Raw genomic sequence first — 16,699 nt, 5'->3', positions numbered from 1 at the left:
GTTTTATTTTTTTGAGGGGGGAAGTTGTCTCTTTTTTTCTGCAGGACATTGGATCCCAGCAGGTGGATTTTCTGTTGTAGGCACAATCACGTAATTCTGAAATCAGATAAGCATCTGGACTTGGAAAACCAAGTCCAGAGTTAAATCCCCTGGAATTCTAGAATGTCACGGGCAAATTTAGACATCACCCGTGTTGGACTTGGCAAACCTTGGTTTTGCCATCTGAAAAATGGGGTGGAGAAGAGCTAATGAGCACTTTTGCCAACTGACATGCTAAGCCCTTCATTGGCATCATTTTACCATCTTTACAACAACCCTTTGGAGTAGATATTATTACTGGCCCCTTTTTACTATTGTTCTCTGAATAACTTGCTCAAGAGAGCTTGCCTGGCTGATGAGAAGGAATAGTTTCTGCAGATCTAGCTCTTTCTAACTCTAGAGCCAAATGGATCACCCTGTTGGGAAGATTAAGTGGGATAATGCCCATGAAGGCTTTAACACAGTGCCTGGACCCTGGTCACCTTCAGTGGACAGTTACTGATAATGCACCTGACCAGAGACCTTAAGGATTTTGCTTAATGTGGCAGAGCGGGTACTTGGCAGAACCAGAACGCCTATCTATGGTGTGGCCTTTCTGTAAAGGAGAAACTGGTCCCTAATTTTCTTTTTGGATAATGTCTTCATAAACCCAATTCCTGTTTGCCCTGAAGGTGGTTGCTAGAATGTTCTTCTGCTTTCATATGGCTGCACTTCTTTACCTGTGCCAGGAACATCACAAATTCCAGTGCTCTTGGCCCGTTTGTGATTCATGTAGGGTCGCGATGGCATCCCTGAAGCACTCACCTATGAACGGAAACCTGTCTGGCTTTTATAGCAGCTCTTTTGCTCCTTGGGGTGTCCGCCCTCCACCCCTGACCTGTAAAGAATTTAACCATGACCACACGTTGGAGGAAAGGCTGAGTTTGAAGAGGGCCAAGCAGGAATTGGAAGGAAATTTTGTAAGGGTCAGATGATGGAGGAAATTGCTCTTGGTGCCCATCATTCTTGCCATGGGGAGTCCCGCCCATACCTTGGACTTGAATCAGTTTTTCAGCAGCTTGGAAGGAACAGCCCTCATCAAAAGTCCCCAAGAAAGGGCCACAGGACTCATCCCTTGTTCACTAACACAGGCTTGAACTTGCCATATCACTAGACCCATTCTTTCCTTACCCTGGAGCAGCCAAGCGTGCAGCAGAATCTCAAAAGGGGCCAACCTCTGAGACCCCTGGGGTCACAATTGCCAAGGTAGAATGCCCTTCTCCCTGATCCCCTTCTCCTCCCTGTTCCCCATCCTCCCTGGAAGTAACCCCAGTGTATTCTTGTGTATCTTTCCAAAACCTTTCTATGTCGAATTTCCTTTTTTTACACAAATATTGGCAGTCTGGAAATTAGGATTTTTTTTCCACTTAATCATAGATCTTTGGCATCTTTCCGTACCAGCATGTTTTGGCATTTTTAAAAATCAGCTGTGTAATACTCTATTATTTGAAAGTCTAGCTTTTTACTGAAACATCCCCTCATGGAAACATACCATCATTTATAAAGAGTGCTTCAGGGACCATCCTTGTATCTATTTTTGTCTAATTACATGAGATTATCTGTCAGATAAATTCCCAGCAATGCAATGGCTAAGTCAAAGGGCATGCACATTTATTTTTTTATTTTTTAAATGTTTTATTTATTTATTCATGAAAGAGAGAGAGGGAGGCAGAGGCAGAGGGAGAAGCAGGCCTCCCGCTGAGCAGGGAGCCTGATGCGGGGCTCGATCCCAGGACCCTGAGATCATGACCTGAGCCGAAGGCAGACGCTTAACCATCTGAGCCACCCAGGTGCCCCGCATGCACATTTATTTTTATTCTTTATTTTTTTGAGAGTGAGAGTGAGCGTGGTGGGGGAGGGGCAGAGGGCGAGAAGGAGAGAGCAGGGGAGGGGAGGAAGGAGAGGGAGAGAGAATCTTAAGTAGGCTCCATGCCCAGCACCGAGCCCAACATAGGGCTCGATCTCACGACCCCAGGATCATGACCTAAAGCCGAAATCAAGAGCCGGATGCTTCAGTGACCGAGCCATCCAGGCGCCCCGGCATGCACATTTAAAATAGATATTGAGAAATGTCTGTCACATTCGAGACTATACATTTATTGTAAGCTGTGTTATGCCAGGGTTGTAAGCGACAAAGTACAATGGGGCTTTTAGGGCCAGAAATGACCAGTTCTCTCGATCCCAAAATTGTTCTCCATAGGAGCTACGATGTCTCTTGCTAACCCAGTTCTCTTGGTAGGAGAGGAAAAAGAATTTCGCTCTACAAACTAAAAACACTCTTCCGGAGTTACTTTATTTTTTTTTTTCTATTTTAATTTCTTTATTTTTTATTTTTTATTATGTTTTGTTAATCACCATACATTACATCATTAGTTTTTGATGTAGTGTTCCATGATTCATTGTTTGTGCATAACACCCGGTGCTCCACGCAGAATGTGCCCTCTTTAATACCCATCACCAGGCTAACCCATGCTCCCACCCCCCTCCCTCTAGAACCCTCAGTTTGTTTCTCAGAGTCCATAGTCTCTCATGGTTCGTCTCCCCCTCCGATTTCCCCCCCTTCATTCTTCCCCTCCTGCTATCTTCTTCTTTTTTTTTTTTTTTAACATGTAATGTATTATTTGTTTCGGAGGTACAGATCTGTGATTCAACAGTCTTACACAATTCACAGCGCTCACCATAGCACATACCCTCCCCAGTGTCTGTCACCCGCCCCTCCCTCCCCGCCTGCGATCCTGGCCTTTTACCCTGTCGGGGTGGCTCGGGCTGAGGCCGGAGTTACTTTAAACACAGTATTTAGGGGCACCTGGGTGGCTCAGTTGTCAAGCGTCTGCCTTTGGCTTAAGTCATGATCCCGGGGTCCTGGGATCGAGTCCCCCATCGGGCTCCCTGATCCATGCGAGGCCTGCTTCTCCCTCTCCCACTCCCCCTGCTTGTGTTCCCTCTCTTGCTGTCTCTCTCTGTCAAATAAATAAATAAAATCTTTAAAAAAAAAAACACAGTATTTAAATGAGTTAGACAGATGTCAAAAGTAACACTGAAATGACAATTTCACCACCCACCTTTCTCCTGTTACGGTGAGGTCAGGCTCCCTCGGAACCCTCAGGAGGTGGGGGGTGTGATCTGTTGGGGGCATGGTGAGAGGCTCAGGCGGTGTGGCAAGGAAGAGCTTTTCTGCTAAGAGTAGATGGGGTGTCAGACAGATCTGGGTTTAAATCCTGGCTCCAACTTTTACCAGTGAAGGCTTTTAATGTACTTTACTTTCCAGGATCTCTGTAATCTTTAAGGAATAATGATGTTCACCTTGCTGAACATTTAGGGCACATAGTGAGCTGGTGTATTTAATAAATAGCCCCACCCGGGGGTGCCTGGGTGGCTCAGTCGGTGAAGCATCTGCCTTCGGCTCAGGTCATGATCTCAGGGTCCTGGGATCGAGCCCTGTGTCAGGCTCCCTGCTCAGTGGGGTGCCTGCTTCTCCCTCTGCTTGTGCTTGCTCACTCTCTCTCTGTCTCCCTCTCTCTGTCAAATAAATAAAATCTTAAAAAAAAAAACTTTCTAAAAAAAAAAATAACAAATGGCCTGACCCAATACCCCATGAATAGAAGGGGCTCAGTAATGATGGTGGCTATTATTAGTAACAGAGGTAGAGTCTGGTGGCCTCGTGGGGACAGGTTGGGGCTGGGAGAGCCGGTGCGCTGAGGGAGGCTGGTCCCCCTCCTTCTTCCTTCCACATATTTGGCTCCTCCCACACCTGGGCCAGGCCTTGACTTTGTTTCACTGATGCAGAGGTCCTTCCAGCAGGTGGGTTGTGTCCTAGATCAGGCTCAGAGGGCGTTCAGTTTTGTCTGCGTGAAATGGGCAGTGCTTTAACTTGAGGGGGTGGCTTTCTTGTACCTAAATTCAGACTTGTGGGTCTGTTGACCACCTGGCAATACAGGGCCCACATCCTCACCCGCTGACCACAGCTGGAGGGAAGGAGTTACTGCCATCTCTAGGCAGAGTGAGAGGGCTCTGGCCAGCTGCCTCAAGCCTGGATCACCCTACATTGTACCTCTGACTCCGGGGATGTTTATTTAGGTTTGTGTGTCTGGTTCCAGCTCTTGAGCTGGCAGCTTGGCAATGAAATCTACAGGGAAGCTGTCGAGCAGGCATGGTGATGTGCAAATCCTATACTGTTTGGGCCCTGGGGTATTTTATTCATTTTTCATTAGTGCAGAAGCGAAAGGGCAAGATCTTTTACCTCCGCATTCCTCTGGGGAACATAAAGCCGATGTGAAAACACACGAGAGTAGCTGAACAGTCTTAATGGGTCCAATTTCAATCCTTTGAAGAGGCCCTTTGGTTGTCACAACTGGTAGGAGGAGTGGTCGCTGACACCTAGTAGGTAAAGAACGGGGATGCTGTAGACATCCTCCAGCACACAAGACAGCCCCCTCCGCCACCAAAGACTGATCAGCGCTGCATGTCCACAGTGCCAAGGCCGAAAACCCCTGCTTGAAATGAAGGACCACAGCAGGGAGCAGGGGACCAGGTTTTGCTTCCACATAGCACACGGAGAATCCTCTCCCTGGGATGATGCTCCCTGATCACTCCTGCAATTTTGCTAGCTACTTTTTATTCCTCCCTGTGTCTCCCCTAATGCCTGACCTGAGACTTTTTGCCTAGTTGCCAGATTTTGAAGACTCAAGGCTCTGGGTGCATGCTGGGGCACGTCCTTGTAACGACGAAACTGACTTATCGGGAGACTTTGACACTGATCCGGGATGTCTCTCAGGCACATCTGTATTTCCCACAGTCCTCAAGTGCTCTGCCCGTTTCAAAGAAGGCAAACAAAGCAGAAAAGATCACCTTGGAAATACACCTTCTTTCAGGGTCCACCATAACTAGCTGTGCCGCGATGGGGAAGTTACTCAACCTCTCTGTGCCCGTTTCCTCATCTGTAAGCCAGAGTTAATGGTGTACCTCAGTGTTAATGAGGGGATTGAGATAATAGCTGGTACCCAAAAAAGATTTAACAGCTATGATTACTAATATTAGTATTATTAATTTGCTAGGCTCACCAAATTTTCTCAAGGGCAAATCTGTAGGATTTCATCCGTGTTTGGTGGGAAAAGAGGTCTGTGGCCAAATGTTTTGGGGAGCCCTGGGTCCAAAGGCATAAAATCGCTTTTGGGATTCAGGACCTGCCGAGGTCTTGGATGTCCTGATACATGCTATGTCTCTCCATGCAGAGGTGGGGGGTGGGAGCTTTGGAGAGTGGGAATGGGGTGGAAAAAGGTAGCCCTTTTCAAGTGGATTTAGCCACAGAATCTTTTTTTTTTTTTTTTAGTATCTCAACTTCCCTGAATCCCACCCAATCCCCACCCCTACTATTTCAAGGGATTAGGGTTCCAAGGAACACATTCTGGGAAAGGCCATTCCAGGATGAAGCCAGGCTCCTCTTTCCTTTGACCAAAGCAGATGTTGTACTTTGTAACTGTCAGAAGCATCAAAGCCGTGAGAAACAGGCTAGCTTCTCTCTCTCCTTTTTTGGATAGAGACAGACTCTCTGCACTTGATCTTGTTTGTGCTTCTGAGTCCTGGATCAGATAGGGTTCCTGGTGATGGGGATTCCTATGTCCTTTTATTTTTCTGTTGTATTATTTTTGCTGGTTTTCTGACTTTTAAGACAGCTGTGACCAACATCGCAACCTGAAAGTGCCCACTTAGCTGTCACGCTGCTCGGAATAAACCAAACACTTCCCTGGCCCTCTTGAGTATATTTAGGTATTTTTAAACACTTTGCATTACACATACTAACATAAGTGTACTTAACACTCTTGAGCTGTGCACTTGACTGGTTAAGGCAGTCAATTTTATGTTATGTGTGTTTCATCATGAGGATCAAAAAGAGAAAAGGAAACCACAATTTTTCATGGAGGTGTATACTTTGTATCGGAAAAGTACACATTCCATGGATATGTAGCTTAATGAATTGTCACAAAGTGAACACATCCCTGTCACCGGCACACAGATTAAGACATCCAACTTTTATCACCACGGGATAGTTTTACCTGGTTTGGAACCGCCGATAAACACAATCCCACAGTGCATTCTTTTTGTGTCTCCTTTCTTCATTCAAGTGTGTGTGTGAGATTCTTTTCTTACTGTGGTGTGGAGCTGAAGTTCCCTTCGTTTGATTGGGGTCCCATTTTGAATGTTGATAATGTGCCAGGCACTGCGTTAGGTACTTTCAAGGGTCAGTTCATTTATTGCAAATTCTCCGTTGAACTTGGGACAAGCCCATCAGGCTCGTGGGGGGGGGGGGTGGGGGGCAGAGGGGCACAGGTTCTAGAATCAGACACAGGCTCGGACCCTGGCTCTGCTGTGTGACCTCAGGCAGATTGCTTCGCCTCTCTGAACCTCTGTTTCCCTATCTGTAAGAAGGTGCTGATGGTAACACACAATTCCTAAGGCTGTGCTGTTCTTCCTCGATGGTCCTACACGTGAGCCACTCAGCCCAGCACCTGTACAGGGTGGGGGGGCAGGTGTCTGAGAATAATTCTCAGACCAACACTGTGGGTATTCAGAAAACTTGGCCCTGGGGATGATGTACAGGCCAAATGGGAGATGGTGTGGTATTGACACTGCTTACACACAGACGAGAATCATACAAATTTTATGCAGTAATATTTTTCCTTTTAAGGACAAATGTCAAACAGAAGAGTGTAACCCATCTGCAGGCACCCCACCCCTGAACCCCAGGCTTGTCAGTTCTGCTACAACTGCTTCTCATTGTCTCAGAAAGGAAGGGACTCTAAATACTTTTTTAAGGTTTATTTGTTTAAAGTCCTCTCTGCACCTAACGTGGGGCTCGAACTCATGACCCCGAGATCAAGAGTCGCATGCTCCTCCCACCGAGTCAGCCAGGTGACCCAGGAAAGGACTCCAAATAGATGAAATCATAGTACCATGGTCACTCCGAGAAATTTAACAAATTCCCTAATATAAAGGATTATCGAGTTGATGTTCAAGGTTTTCTTGATCATCTCCCACCTTTTTGGGAGGGGTTTTCGGAATTTTGTTTTTTCTCACAATTGCACTCAATTTTGCAAAAGCTTTCCACGTGAGGGGTGGCTTTTTAAAAAGGCGAAATGTGCCCTTATTTCTGATTTGCACTCGTATGTGTATGTTAGGGGGGGGAGAGGGTTCTTTTCCTCCCTCCCTCCCTCCGCGTTTGTCTTTTCTTATCCCTGTTGGACTTTTTCATTGTGAAAATGTTCCAGTGTATGCACAAGTAGAGAGAATGCTAGGACACCCCCCCCCAACCCCGCAGGCACCTGCCAGTCCCCTTTGGTAATGACCAGACTGGAGGCGGTCTTCATTTGTCTTCACCTCCCATTTTTCCTCCGGGTCTCAAGGCCCCTTTCTAGTTTATAGGTTCCTCTCCTTTTTCTGTGCTTTACTAAAGCAACGGAGTCATTTGTCCTATACCTTCCCACCTGTGGACGTCGTTGCATCCTCCCCACCATCCCCCACGACAGTGTTCAGCGTGTTCTCTGTGCCCTGCATTTCCTGGGTGTTAGACCCAGAGGCTTTGTCAGGTTTGACCCCCCACCCCTTCCCCTTCTCCTTTCTGGAAGAATATTTCCTTGATGTTAGTGGTACTTTTCATGGCTCCCCATCTGCCACCTGATTGACACTTTATTGTGTTATTAAGGTTAATGAGCACATTTAGGTGACACCATCCTGATGCATGCGTGATAAAGCTCTCCATCCAGTTCTCATCTAACACCATGGGTCCGGAAGTGTGGACCCCAGACCCACATCCTCAGCATCACCTGGGAACTTGTTAGAAATGCAGATCCTGGGGCTCATCCCAGCCCTGCTGATTCCGGAGCTTTGGGGGCGGACCAGGCCATCTGTGATTTCACAACCTCCCAGGGGAGGCTGGTGCCCAGGGATGTGTGCAAGCCGCTGGTCTCATGGTTTTAGCAATTACCGATGGTCATTGTCAGGGTCCATTATTTTATTAGGGGTTCCAAAATTGCTACATTCTAGTTTTGTCGTTTCTTCTACATTTGTTAACTGAAATTCTTCCAAGTAGAGGGAGTGTTCTTTCACAACAGTTAAGTGAGGTTGTGAGAGGGATGCTCCTGGGATAATGTCCTACGCAAAACCCATAAGAGTTTAAAACTGTAGGAGATGGGGTTGTTAAACTCAAGTTCATGGGCAGTTCCTTATTTCGCTTCTTTGAGTGATGAAGTGATTATTCAGGTTTAGGGAATAACTTGCTCATTTCTCCACCTTCTTAAAAATGCGCTATTAGGGGCATCTGGGTGGCTCAGTCAGTTAAGTGTCTGCCTTCACTCAGGTCATGATCCCAGGGTCCTTGGATTGAGGTCCTTGGATAGAGCCCCACGTTGGCCTCCTTGCTCAGCGGGGAGCCTGCTTCTCTCTCTTGCTCGGCCCCTTTCCTCTGCTCATGTTCTCAATCTCTCAAATAAATAAATAAAACCTTTTTTTTTTTTTAATGGGCTATTAGAGGGGGACCTGGGTGGCACGGTCGGTTAAGCAGGCAACTCTTGATTTCGGCTCAGGTCGTGGTCTAATCGAGCCCCGAGTCCGCCTCTGTACTCAGTGGGGAGTTGGGGCCTGCTTGCGATTCTCTCCATCTCCTCTGCTGCTTCCCCTGCTTGTGCTCGCGCTCTCTCTCTCAAATAAATAAATAAATCTTTAAAAAAAGTGAGCTACTAGATCAGGACTCTTGGAAGAAATAACTGCCCCCTCTGAGCATATCAGTTTCTGGCTTTTCTTATTGCTATTTTCACACCTGAAAGAGAAAAGTGGCTGTATTTGGCCTTGTAAAGTCTGCATCTCAGGAGTTGGCTGCCCATTCACGGGATGTGCGGTTACCCCATCTCCATGGGATTTGGGGTCCAAGTGTGAGCATTACCTTGGTGAATTCAAAGGAGTTGTGAATTCTTCTCTGCTGAAGTAGGGGTAGCAACCACACAGGATGTCCTGGTGGTCATCCATCCTAACTCAGCCTGCGCCTCAGTTCCTGGGGACGTAGCAGCAGTGGGTGGGGGGAGACGTGGGGCAGGTGGGAGGAGCCGGCTGACCGAATCAGAGCTTGGTGTCTCAGCACCTGCCTCGTGGACACATCTAGAGAGTAGGATGAAGATTGTCTCAGATGAGCTCCTCATGTTGAGAGGACATTTAAGGACTTGAAATTTTACATAAAGACTTTTCTCTGCCAATTGTTTAGTGACCTTGAGGAACGATTTACATCAGGAAGGCCGAATCAATGTTTGCTGCCCCTCCGCTCATCGTGACCAGTTTTCAAGAGAATGTCTGGGTTGCCCAGCATCTTACATGGACGACCATTGAAATTTATGTTAATCATCATGCCTCATGGGTTTAACATCCTCCTCTTTCCATTTTTTTAAGATTTTATTTATTTATTTCAGTGAGAGAGAATGAGAGAGAGAGACAGCAGGAGCAGGGGGGAGGGTCAGAGGGAGAAGCAGACTCCCCACTGAGCAGGGAGCCTGATGTGGGACTCGATCCCGGGACTCCAGGATCATGACCTGAGCCGAAGGCAGATGCTTAGCCAACTGAGTCACCCAGGCGCCCCTTCTTTCCATTCTTATAGTTCTTTTTCTTTCTTTCTTTCTTTTTAAGATTTTATTTATTTATTTGAGAGAGCATGAGAGAGAGAGAGAGAGAGCACGCGCGAGTGCACAAGTGGGGGGAGGGGCAGAAGAAGAGGGAGAAGCAGACTCCCTGCTGAGCAGGGAGCCCAATGTGATGCAGGACTTGATCCCAGGGCCCCGAGATCATAACCTCAGCTGGAGACAGACGCTTAACTGACTGAGCCACCTAGGCGTCCCTTACAGTTATCTTTCTTACCAATGTTCAAAGTCACCTGTATTGGACCAGCTAGAACCATAGCTTAATATTTTAGTATATAGTGTTCTAGACTTTTTTTAAAGATTTTATTTATTTATTTGACAGAGAGAGACACAGCGAGAGAAGGAACACAAGCAGGGGGAGTGGGAGAGAGAGAGAGGCAGGCTTCCCGCTGAGCAGGGAGCCCGATGCGGGGCTCAATCCCATTACCCCAGGATCATGACCTGAGCCGAAGGCAGATGCTTAACCTACTGAGCCACCCAGGCGTCCTAGACTTTTTTTTTTTAAGTCATCTCTACCCCCAACATGGGGCTCAAACTCACAACCCCAAGGGCAAGAGTCACATGCTCCACTGACTGAGCCAGCACATATACTAGACTTTTAAAAATGTATATACATTCATATAAAATTACGAGAAAGATTCTGTTGTAAACATTTCAATCAGCTTTATTGAGGTATAATCTACATACAGTAAAACTCACCAGTATTTTAAAAATTCACTGGCGGGCGCCTGGGTGGCTCAGATGGTTAAGCGTCTGCCTTCGGCTCAGGTCATGATCCCGGGGTCCTGGGATCGAGTCCCGCATCGGGCTCCCTGCTCCTTGGGAGCCTGCTTCTCCCTCTGCCTCCCTCTCTCTCTCTCTCTCTCTCTGTCTCTCATGAATAAATAAATAAAATCTTTAAAAATAAATAAATAAATAAAAAATAAAAATTCACTGGCTTTTAAGTGTACAGCCCAGTGGGTTTTGACAAATGTGTACAGTTGTGTAACCACCATAATCAGAATATAGAATGTTTCATCACCGTGGAGGTTCCTTGGTGCCTCTCAGCAGTCAGTTCCCCTCCCTGCCCCTGGCAGCTAACTACTGATGTGCTTTCTGTCATGATGGTTTTGCCTTTTCTAGACTTGCGTATCAGTGAAGCAATAGAGCCTTTGGGGTCTGGCTTCTTTGGTTCAGCATAATGTTTTTGAGATTTGTCTATTTTTTTCCCCTGAGTATTCCATTTATACGTAATTTTAACTTAGAAATACATCATAAGTATCTTTGTGTGATCAACGGTCACCTGTGGTATGATTCCATTTATATGAAATGTCTAGAAAAGAGGAACCTATAGAGACAGGGAGTAGATTAGTGGGTGCCAGGGGTTGGGGTTGGAATGATGGCAGACCAGCACAAGGGAACCCTTTCTTGGGGTGATGGGAACATTCCAAATTTTATCGTAGCGATAGATGCACAACTTGGTAAATTTGCTAAAAGTCATTGGATTGAACATTTACAGATGAGAGAATTTTATGGCATGTAAATGACCCTTTAACAAACATGTTAAAAGGAAAGGGATAAATTTTGGCATAAAGGAAAGTCCACACCCTGAATTTCCGGGGGAATTACCCCATTCTAATGCATGGATGTCCCAGTTAAGGCATTCCTGAAGGCCATTTAGAGGGATTGCAGATTTGCTGTTCCACAGAGCGTTGCAACCCACCTTGTGGTGCATCTGTTAGCCCTTGTCCGTTTTCTTAGGCCAAATTCCTAGAAATGCAATTGCATTTAAGCATCTGCCTTTGGCTCAGGTCATGATCTCAGGGTCCTGGGATTGGGTCGTGTCAGGCTCCCCGCTCAGTGGGGAGTCTGCTTGTCCCTCTCCCTGTGCCCCTCCCCCTGCTTGTGCTCTATCTCTCTGTATATCTCTCAAATAAATAAATACAATCTTAGAAAAAAAGAAATGCAATTGCAGGTCAAGCCTTTGCATAGATTTTAAGGTTTTCTGTTCATAAGGGTGGTGTGTACAGAGGCCCACTCCCTACAACTCTTGATGACACTGGATATTACCAATAGTTTTCATCTCATCCAAGCTGATAGGGGAAAATCAGTATCTCATTGCTTTAACTCATTTACTAGTGAGGCTGAGCATCTTTTTCTCATGTGTGTTGTCTATTTGAAGGTCTTTATAAAAAAATAAATAACTATTTTTGTTGATCATAAATTTAATACAAATTATAAAACTACAGATATGATAAAAATAGATAATTGAAAGTATATCCCTGTTCACAGTAGCATTACTCGCAATAGCTAAAACATGGACACAACTCAGGTATCTATCAACAAATGAAGGCATAAGCAAAATGCGGTATATACATACGATGGAATATTATTCAGCCTTGAAGAGGAAGGAGATTCTACACATTTGACAGCATGAATGAATCTCGAGAACATGATGCTAAGTGAACAAGCTAGTCGCAAAAGGACAAATACGGTATGATTCCGCTTGTATGGGTACTTAGAGTAGTCAGATTCATAGAGACAGAAAGTAGATTGTGGGCGCCAGGGGTTGGGGGAAGGGGAGTGGGGAGTTAGTATTTGATGGGGACAGAGTTTCAGTTCTGTAGGACATAAAAAGTTCTCAAGGTGAATGGTGGTGACAGTTGCACAACATATGAATGTACCTAATGCCGTTGAATTATAGACTTAAAAATGGTTGATAGCAAAATTTATGTTACATATATTTTACTGCGATGAAAAAAACTGGACAAAATGATAGAAAGTAAAAATCCCTAGGGGCGCCTGGGTGTCTCAGTCGTTAAGTGTCTGCCTTCGGCTCAGGTCGTGATCCCGGGGTCCTGGGATCGAGCCCCACATCGGGCTCCCTGCTCAGCGGGGAGCCTGCTTCTACTCTCCAGCTCCCCCTGCTTGTGTTTCCTCTCTCGCTGTGTCTCTCTCTGTCAAATAAATAAATAAACTCTTTAAAAGAATAAAAAAATAAAAACTTTATTGACCTATAAGTCACATACTATACACTTCACTCATTTAAATCATACCATTCAACGATTTTTCACATATTCACAAAGTTGTGTATCCACAGCTACAATAAATTCTAGAACATTTCCCTTACTCCCCAAAAGAAGCCCTGTACCCTTCTCAGCTGTCACTCCTCAGCCTCTGGCAACCACTAATCTACTTTAATCTCTGTGGATCTGCCTCTTCTGGACATTTTATATAAATGGGATCATACAGTATGTAGCCTTTTGTGACTGGATTCTTTCATTTGGCATAATTTTATCGAGATTCATCCACGTGGTAGCATGTATCAGTACTTTGTTCCTTTTTCAGGCTGAGTAATATTCCATTGTATGGATAGACCACATTTTATGTATTCATTCCATCTGTTCATGGGCGCTTTGGTGACTTCCACGTTTTAGCCATTGTGAGTAAGGCTTCTGTGAACATTCGTTGCAAGTTGTTGTGGAGATGTGTATTTTCATTTCTCTTGGGTTTGTGCCTAGGAGTGGAATTGTTGGATCACATGATAACTCTATGTTTAACTATTTAAAGAACGCTCCTCTTTTATTTTTACAGTAAACAGTAAGACTTGGCTATCTTCCTATTTCAATACACGTAGCTCTTACTCTTGCTTCGTAACCCCTGGATAGCATTTTGTTGTATGAAAAAACCATGGTTTACGTTTCCAGCGCCATGATGGTGGACGATAGGCAATGGTGCAGATCCTTTTCTGAGGGGCTTTGGATTGTTTCCATTCTTTGACCACGTAAACAATACTGCAGGAAACATCCTCGCACTTTGTGGAATGTTTCTGCAGACTGCGTTCCTAGGCATAGGAGGTGAGGGATTCGTCTGCCTTTAGGACTCAGTTCTGGCTGGATTCTGATGCTGTCCCTTTTTTCCACAGGGGACCAACCAGGCACCATGGCACAGAAAGGCCAGCTCAGTGATGATGAGAAGTTCCTCTTCGTGGACAAAAACTTTGTCAACAGCCCAGTGGCCCAGGCTGACTGGGCTGCCAAGAAGCTGGTTTGGGTCCCTTCGGAGAAGCAAGGCTTCGAGGCAGCCAGCATCAAGGAGGAGAAAGGGGATGAGGTGATTGTCGAGCTGGTGGAGAATGGCAAGAAGGTCACGGTTGGCAAAGATGACATCCAGAAGATGAACCCACCCAAATTCTCCAAGGTGGAAGACATGGCAGAGCTGACGTGCCTCAACGAAGCCTCTGTGCTACACAACCTGAGGGAGAGATACTTCTCAGGACTCATCTACGTGAGTATCTGGGAGGACAGCCCGGCACTTCTTCCAAGCCTCCTCCACCCCTGAGGGAAGGAAGAGCTTTCGAGATGTGTTTGGGATACAGGTTGGGGGGGGGTCACATGGTGAGGTAGAATCATTGTGTTGGGTTCACACCTAGTTCTGTGACATCGAACAAACTCTTTGACCTACTGAAGCCTCAATGTTCCTATTTGTGAAATGGGAATAACCACCCTCCCCCACATAAAGGAGGTGTAAAAATGCTATGTGATCACCTATGCAGAGCGCCAAGGTTCCTGGCAGATGCTCAGCAGACTTCACTGAAGTTATGGGGGGATGGTGTGACTCAGGGAGCACAGGTTCCTTGTGGGTTCGGACCAACTCCCAGAGCAAGAGGGACACAGGTGGCCCCCTGGTATCAAGCTGCTGGGCAGGGGGTCCTCCAGTTCAGCCTTTCTCTATTTGCCTCTCAGAAAGGGTGCGCTAATCCCTTGGGCGAGTTACCTAATTTCTCTGAAATTTCATTTCCTTCTCTGTGAAATGAGCAAGAGGTTAGTACCAACCTCACAGAGTGGGTTACTCTCAAAAGAAAGCACTTGGCACGCCCCTGGGCACATGGTCAGCTCTCAGGATGCTCTGTGTTACCACTGGTTATGTCGTTGTTACGGCCCTTTTTTCTTGGATCCTTTACAAACTTGTGAAAACGGTCCCCCCCCGCTTCCATCATTAAGCCCTCTGGCTCTCCCCTTCCATGTTGCCACGTGAAAATTACAAAAAAAAAAACAAAAAAAGACTTGTCCTCTATAAAAGTGCTCTGCAGATTTTTTTTCCTAATTAGGAAAATAAGTCACGTTTATTACAGAAGATTTGGCAAATTCAGGAAAGCACAGCAAACACAAAAAATCATTCCTCCCCCAGAGGTAACAGCTGATAAAACGGTGCATTCTTGAGCTCTTGCTTTGTGAGAATGGTACATGTTTATGTATTTACAAGCCTGCGCACATAGGTTAGCCTGCTCGCTCTTTTTCTTCGTCTACGAGTCGATGCTGAGCGTTCCCACATTTCCATTATAACCCCAAAAATACCTTCTTGGGGGCTATTGTAATCTATCCCGTAGATGTGTCATAACTGATTATCCATTCTGCCCACGGAATAAGTATACTTGTCCCATTTTACAGGTGAGCAAGCTGATCTCAGAGTGATAAAGCCTATCCTTAACTTCCCTAACTACGCAGGGAAAGTCCCCTTTGTCTGAGCCACTCCTTGGATGGAAATATTATCAACTTGGAGCTGTTGGTACAGGATGGACATTTCTAAGGAGGGCCGACTTCAGGGAGCTGGGGGTGGGGGATGGAGCTCTTCCGGGCCTCCTACCTCAGATGTGTCCTCTCCCTCAGAGAGGTCAAGGACGGTGGGCCTGTGTATAAATCTCACCTGCTGTCCTCTGACATAGCATTTGAGTCCAAAATAGAAATCAGGAAAAAAAAAATGAAGGGCTTATGAAGGTCCCAAGACCCAGAATATTTAATCTGACAGCAGATTAAAAAAAAAAAAATGAATCAAAGCTTCAAATTCCTGCTATGCTTCCCTGGACAGATGAGATGAAAAGCCTTTCAGCCTTGTGACCGCATACCTACTCCTAACTGTTCCTTTATGGTCAGTTTAATCGCTTAACTAGAAGCCGTTGTCCATGATGGAGGAGATAAAGAAAGAGTTGGGGGAGGGGAAGGAGAGCACGGGAAAGCAAGAGGCACAGGTGGGGGGCAGGTGATGCTGAGGCAGCCAGGGTGCCCGACTTCGCCTTTGCTAACGAAGAGAACTTTCCCCTCCATTCTGCAAAGTGCACCTCAGATGAAGACCCTTGTCCTCTTGGTTCTAGAAGAGTCTATGGAAGCCATTGGGTCCTGTGTCCTTATCCTCGAGATGCAGGTTCTTTCCTTACCTGTTCATGGCACAAGTGTGTGACTTCGAGTCTCATCCACACTCACCTGTGCTTCTGGACGCTGGGTTCTCTCTGCCGGGAGCTTAGCACGACCACTCAGCAGTGGGCTCTGTGCTTACTCTTTGGCTGGGGGATGGGACAAGGGGTTCAGGCAGAGGAAGCTCAATAAAGTGTGAGGCTTGCCTGTAGTGGGTATTGTCCCAAGTCCTTCTCGGCCTGTTTTGTCCTTTCCATCACCGGTGAGAGCAAAGCTGACCTCCCACCCCGCACGTGACCTGTCCGAGAGAGAGCTGACGTGACTTGCCTGGGGAGGGACCCGGGTCAGACTCTGGCCTGTCCGGTGGAACGCTCTAGGCTCTCCTGCTTCCATCTCTGGGGGATGCTGAGAGTTACAACGCCCAGCCCTTGCCCTGAGGTTGCCTTCTAGTGAAGGGGAGGGAGATAAGACACACTTGAGCCAGATGCGAATAAAGGACCTAGATTCTAAGATGATGAACACGGATGGAGAAAATGTGGTATGTCCATCATTTCAGGCTTAAGAGAGGAAATCCTGCTATTGGTGACCACATGGATAGAGCCGGGGGACATGATACTGAGGGAAATAAGGCAGTCACAGGAGGATGAACAATCTGGGCTCCACTCCCAGGAGGCATTGAAAGTCGTCAGGCTCCAATCAGAGCGTGGAATGGTGGCTGGCTTGGGGAGAGGGAAATGGGAAGGTGTTGCCCAACAGGTACAGAGTTTTCAGTCC

At 46.4% G+C, this 16,699-nt stretch overlaps 1 protein-coding gene across 5 annotated transcripts in view; it reads left to right on the top strand.

Annotated features, from left to right (window-relative positions):
- MYH11 (myosin heavy chain 11) overlaps positions 1–16,699 on the top strand; it is a 108,167-nt gene that overhangs the window by 2,727 nt on the left and 88,741 nt on the right. For all 5 annotated transcript variants that reach the window (XM_027614100.2, XM_027614099.2, XM_027614097.2 and 2 more), the window contains exon 2: positions 13,660–14,021. In XM_027614100.2, coding sequence (XP_027469901.1) covers positions 13,677–14,021 — 345 coding nt within the window. In that variant the 5' untranslated portion in view covers positions 13,660–13,676. The remainder of the gene's footprint in view (positions 1–13,659; positions 14,022–16,699) is intronic.

This window comes from Zalophus californianus, chromosome 10 (assembly GCF_009762305.2).
Source record: "Zalophus californianus isolate mZalCal1 chromosome 10, mZalCal1.pri.v2, whole genome shotgun sequence".
NCBI classification, from domain to species: Eukaryota; Metazoa; Chordata; class Mammalia; order Carnivora; family Otariidae; genus Zalophus; species Zalophus californianus.
The sequence above is the reverse complement of the archived record's forward strand: the minus strand, read 5'-3'. Positions and strand labels throughout refer to the sequence as shown.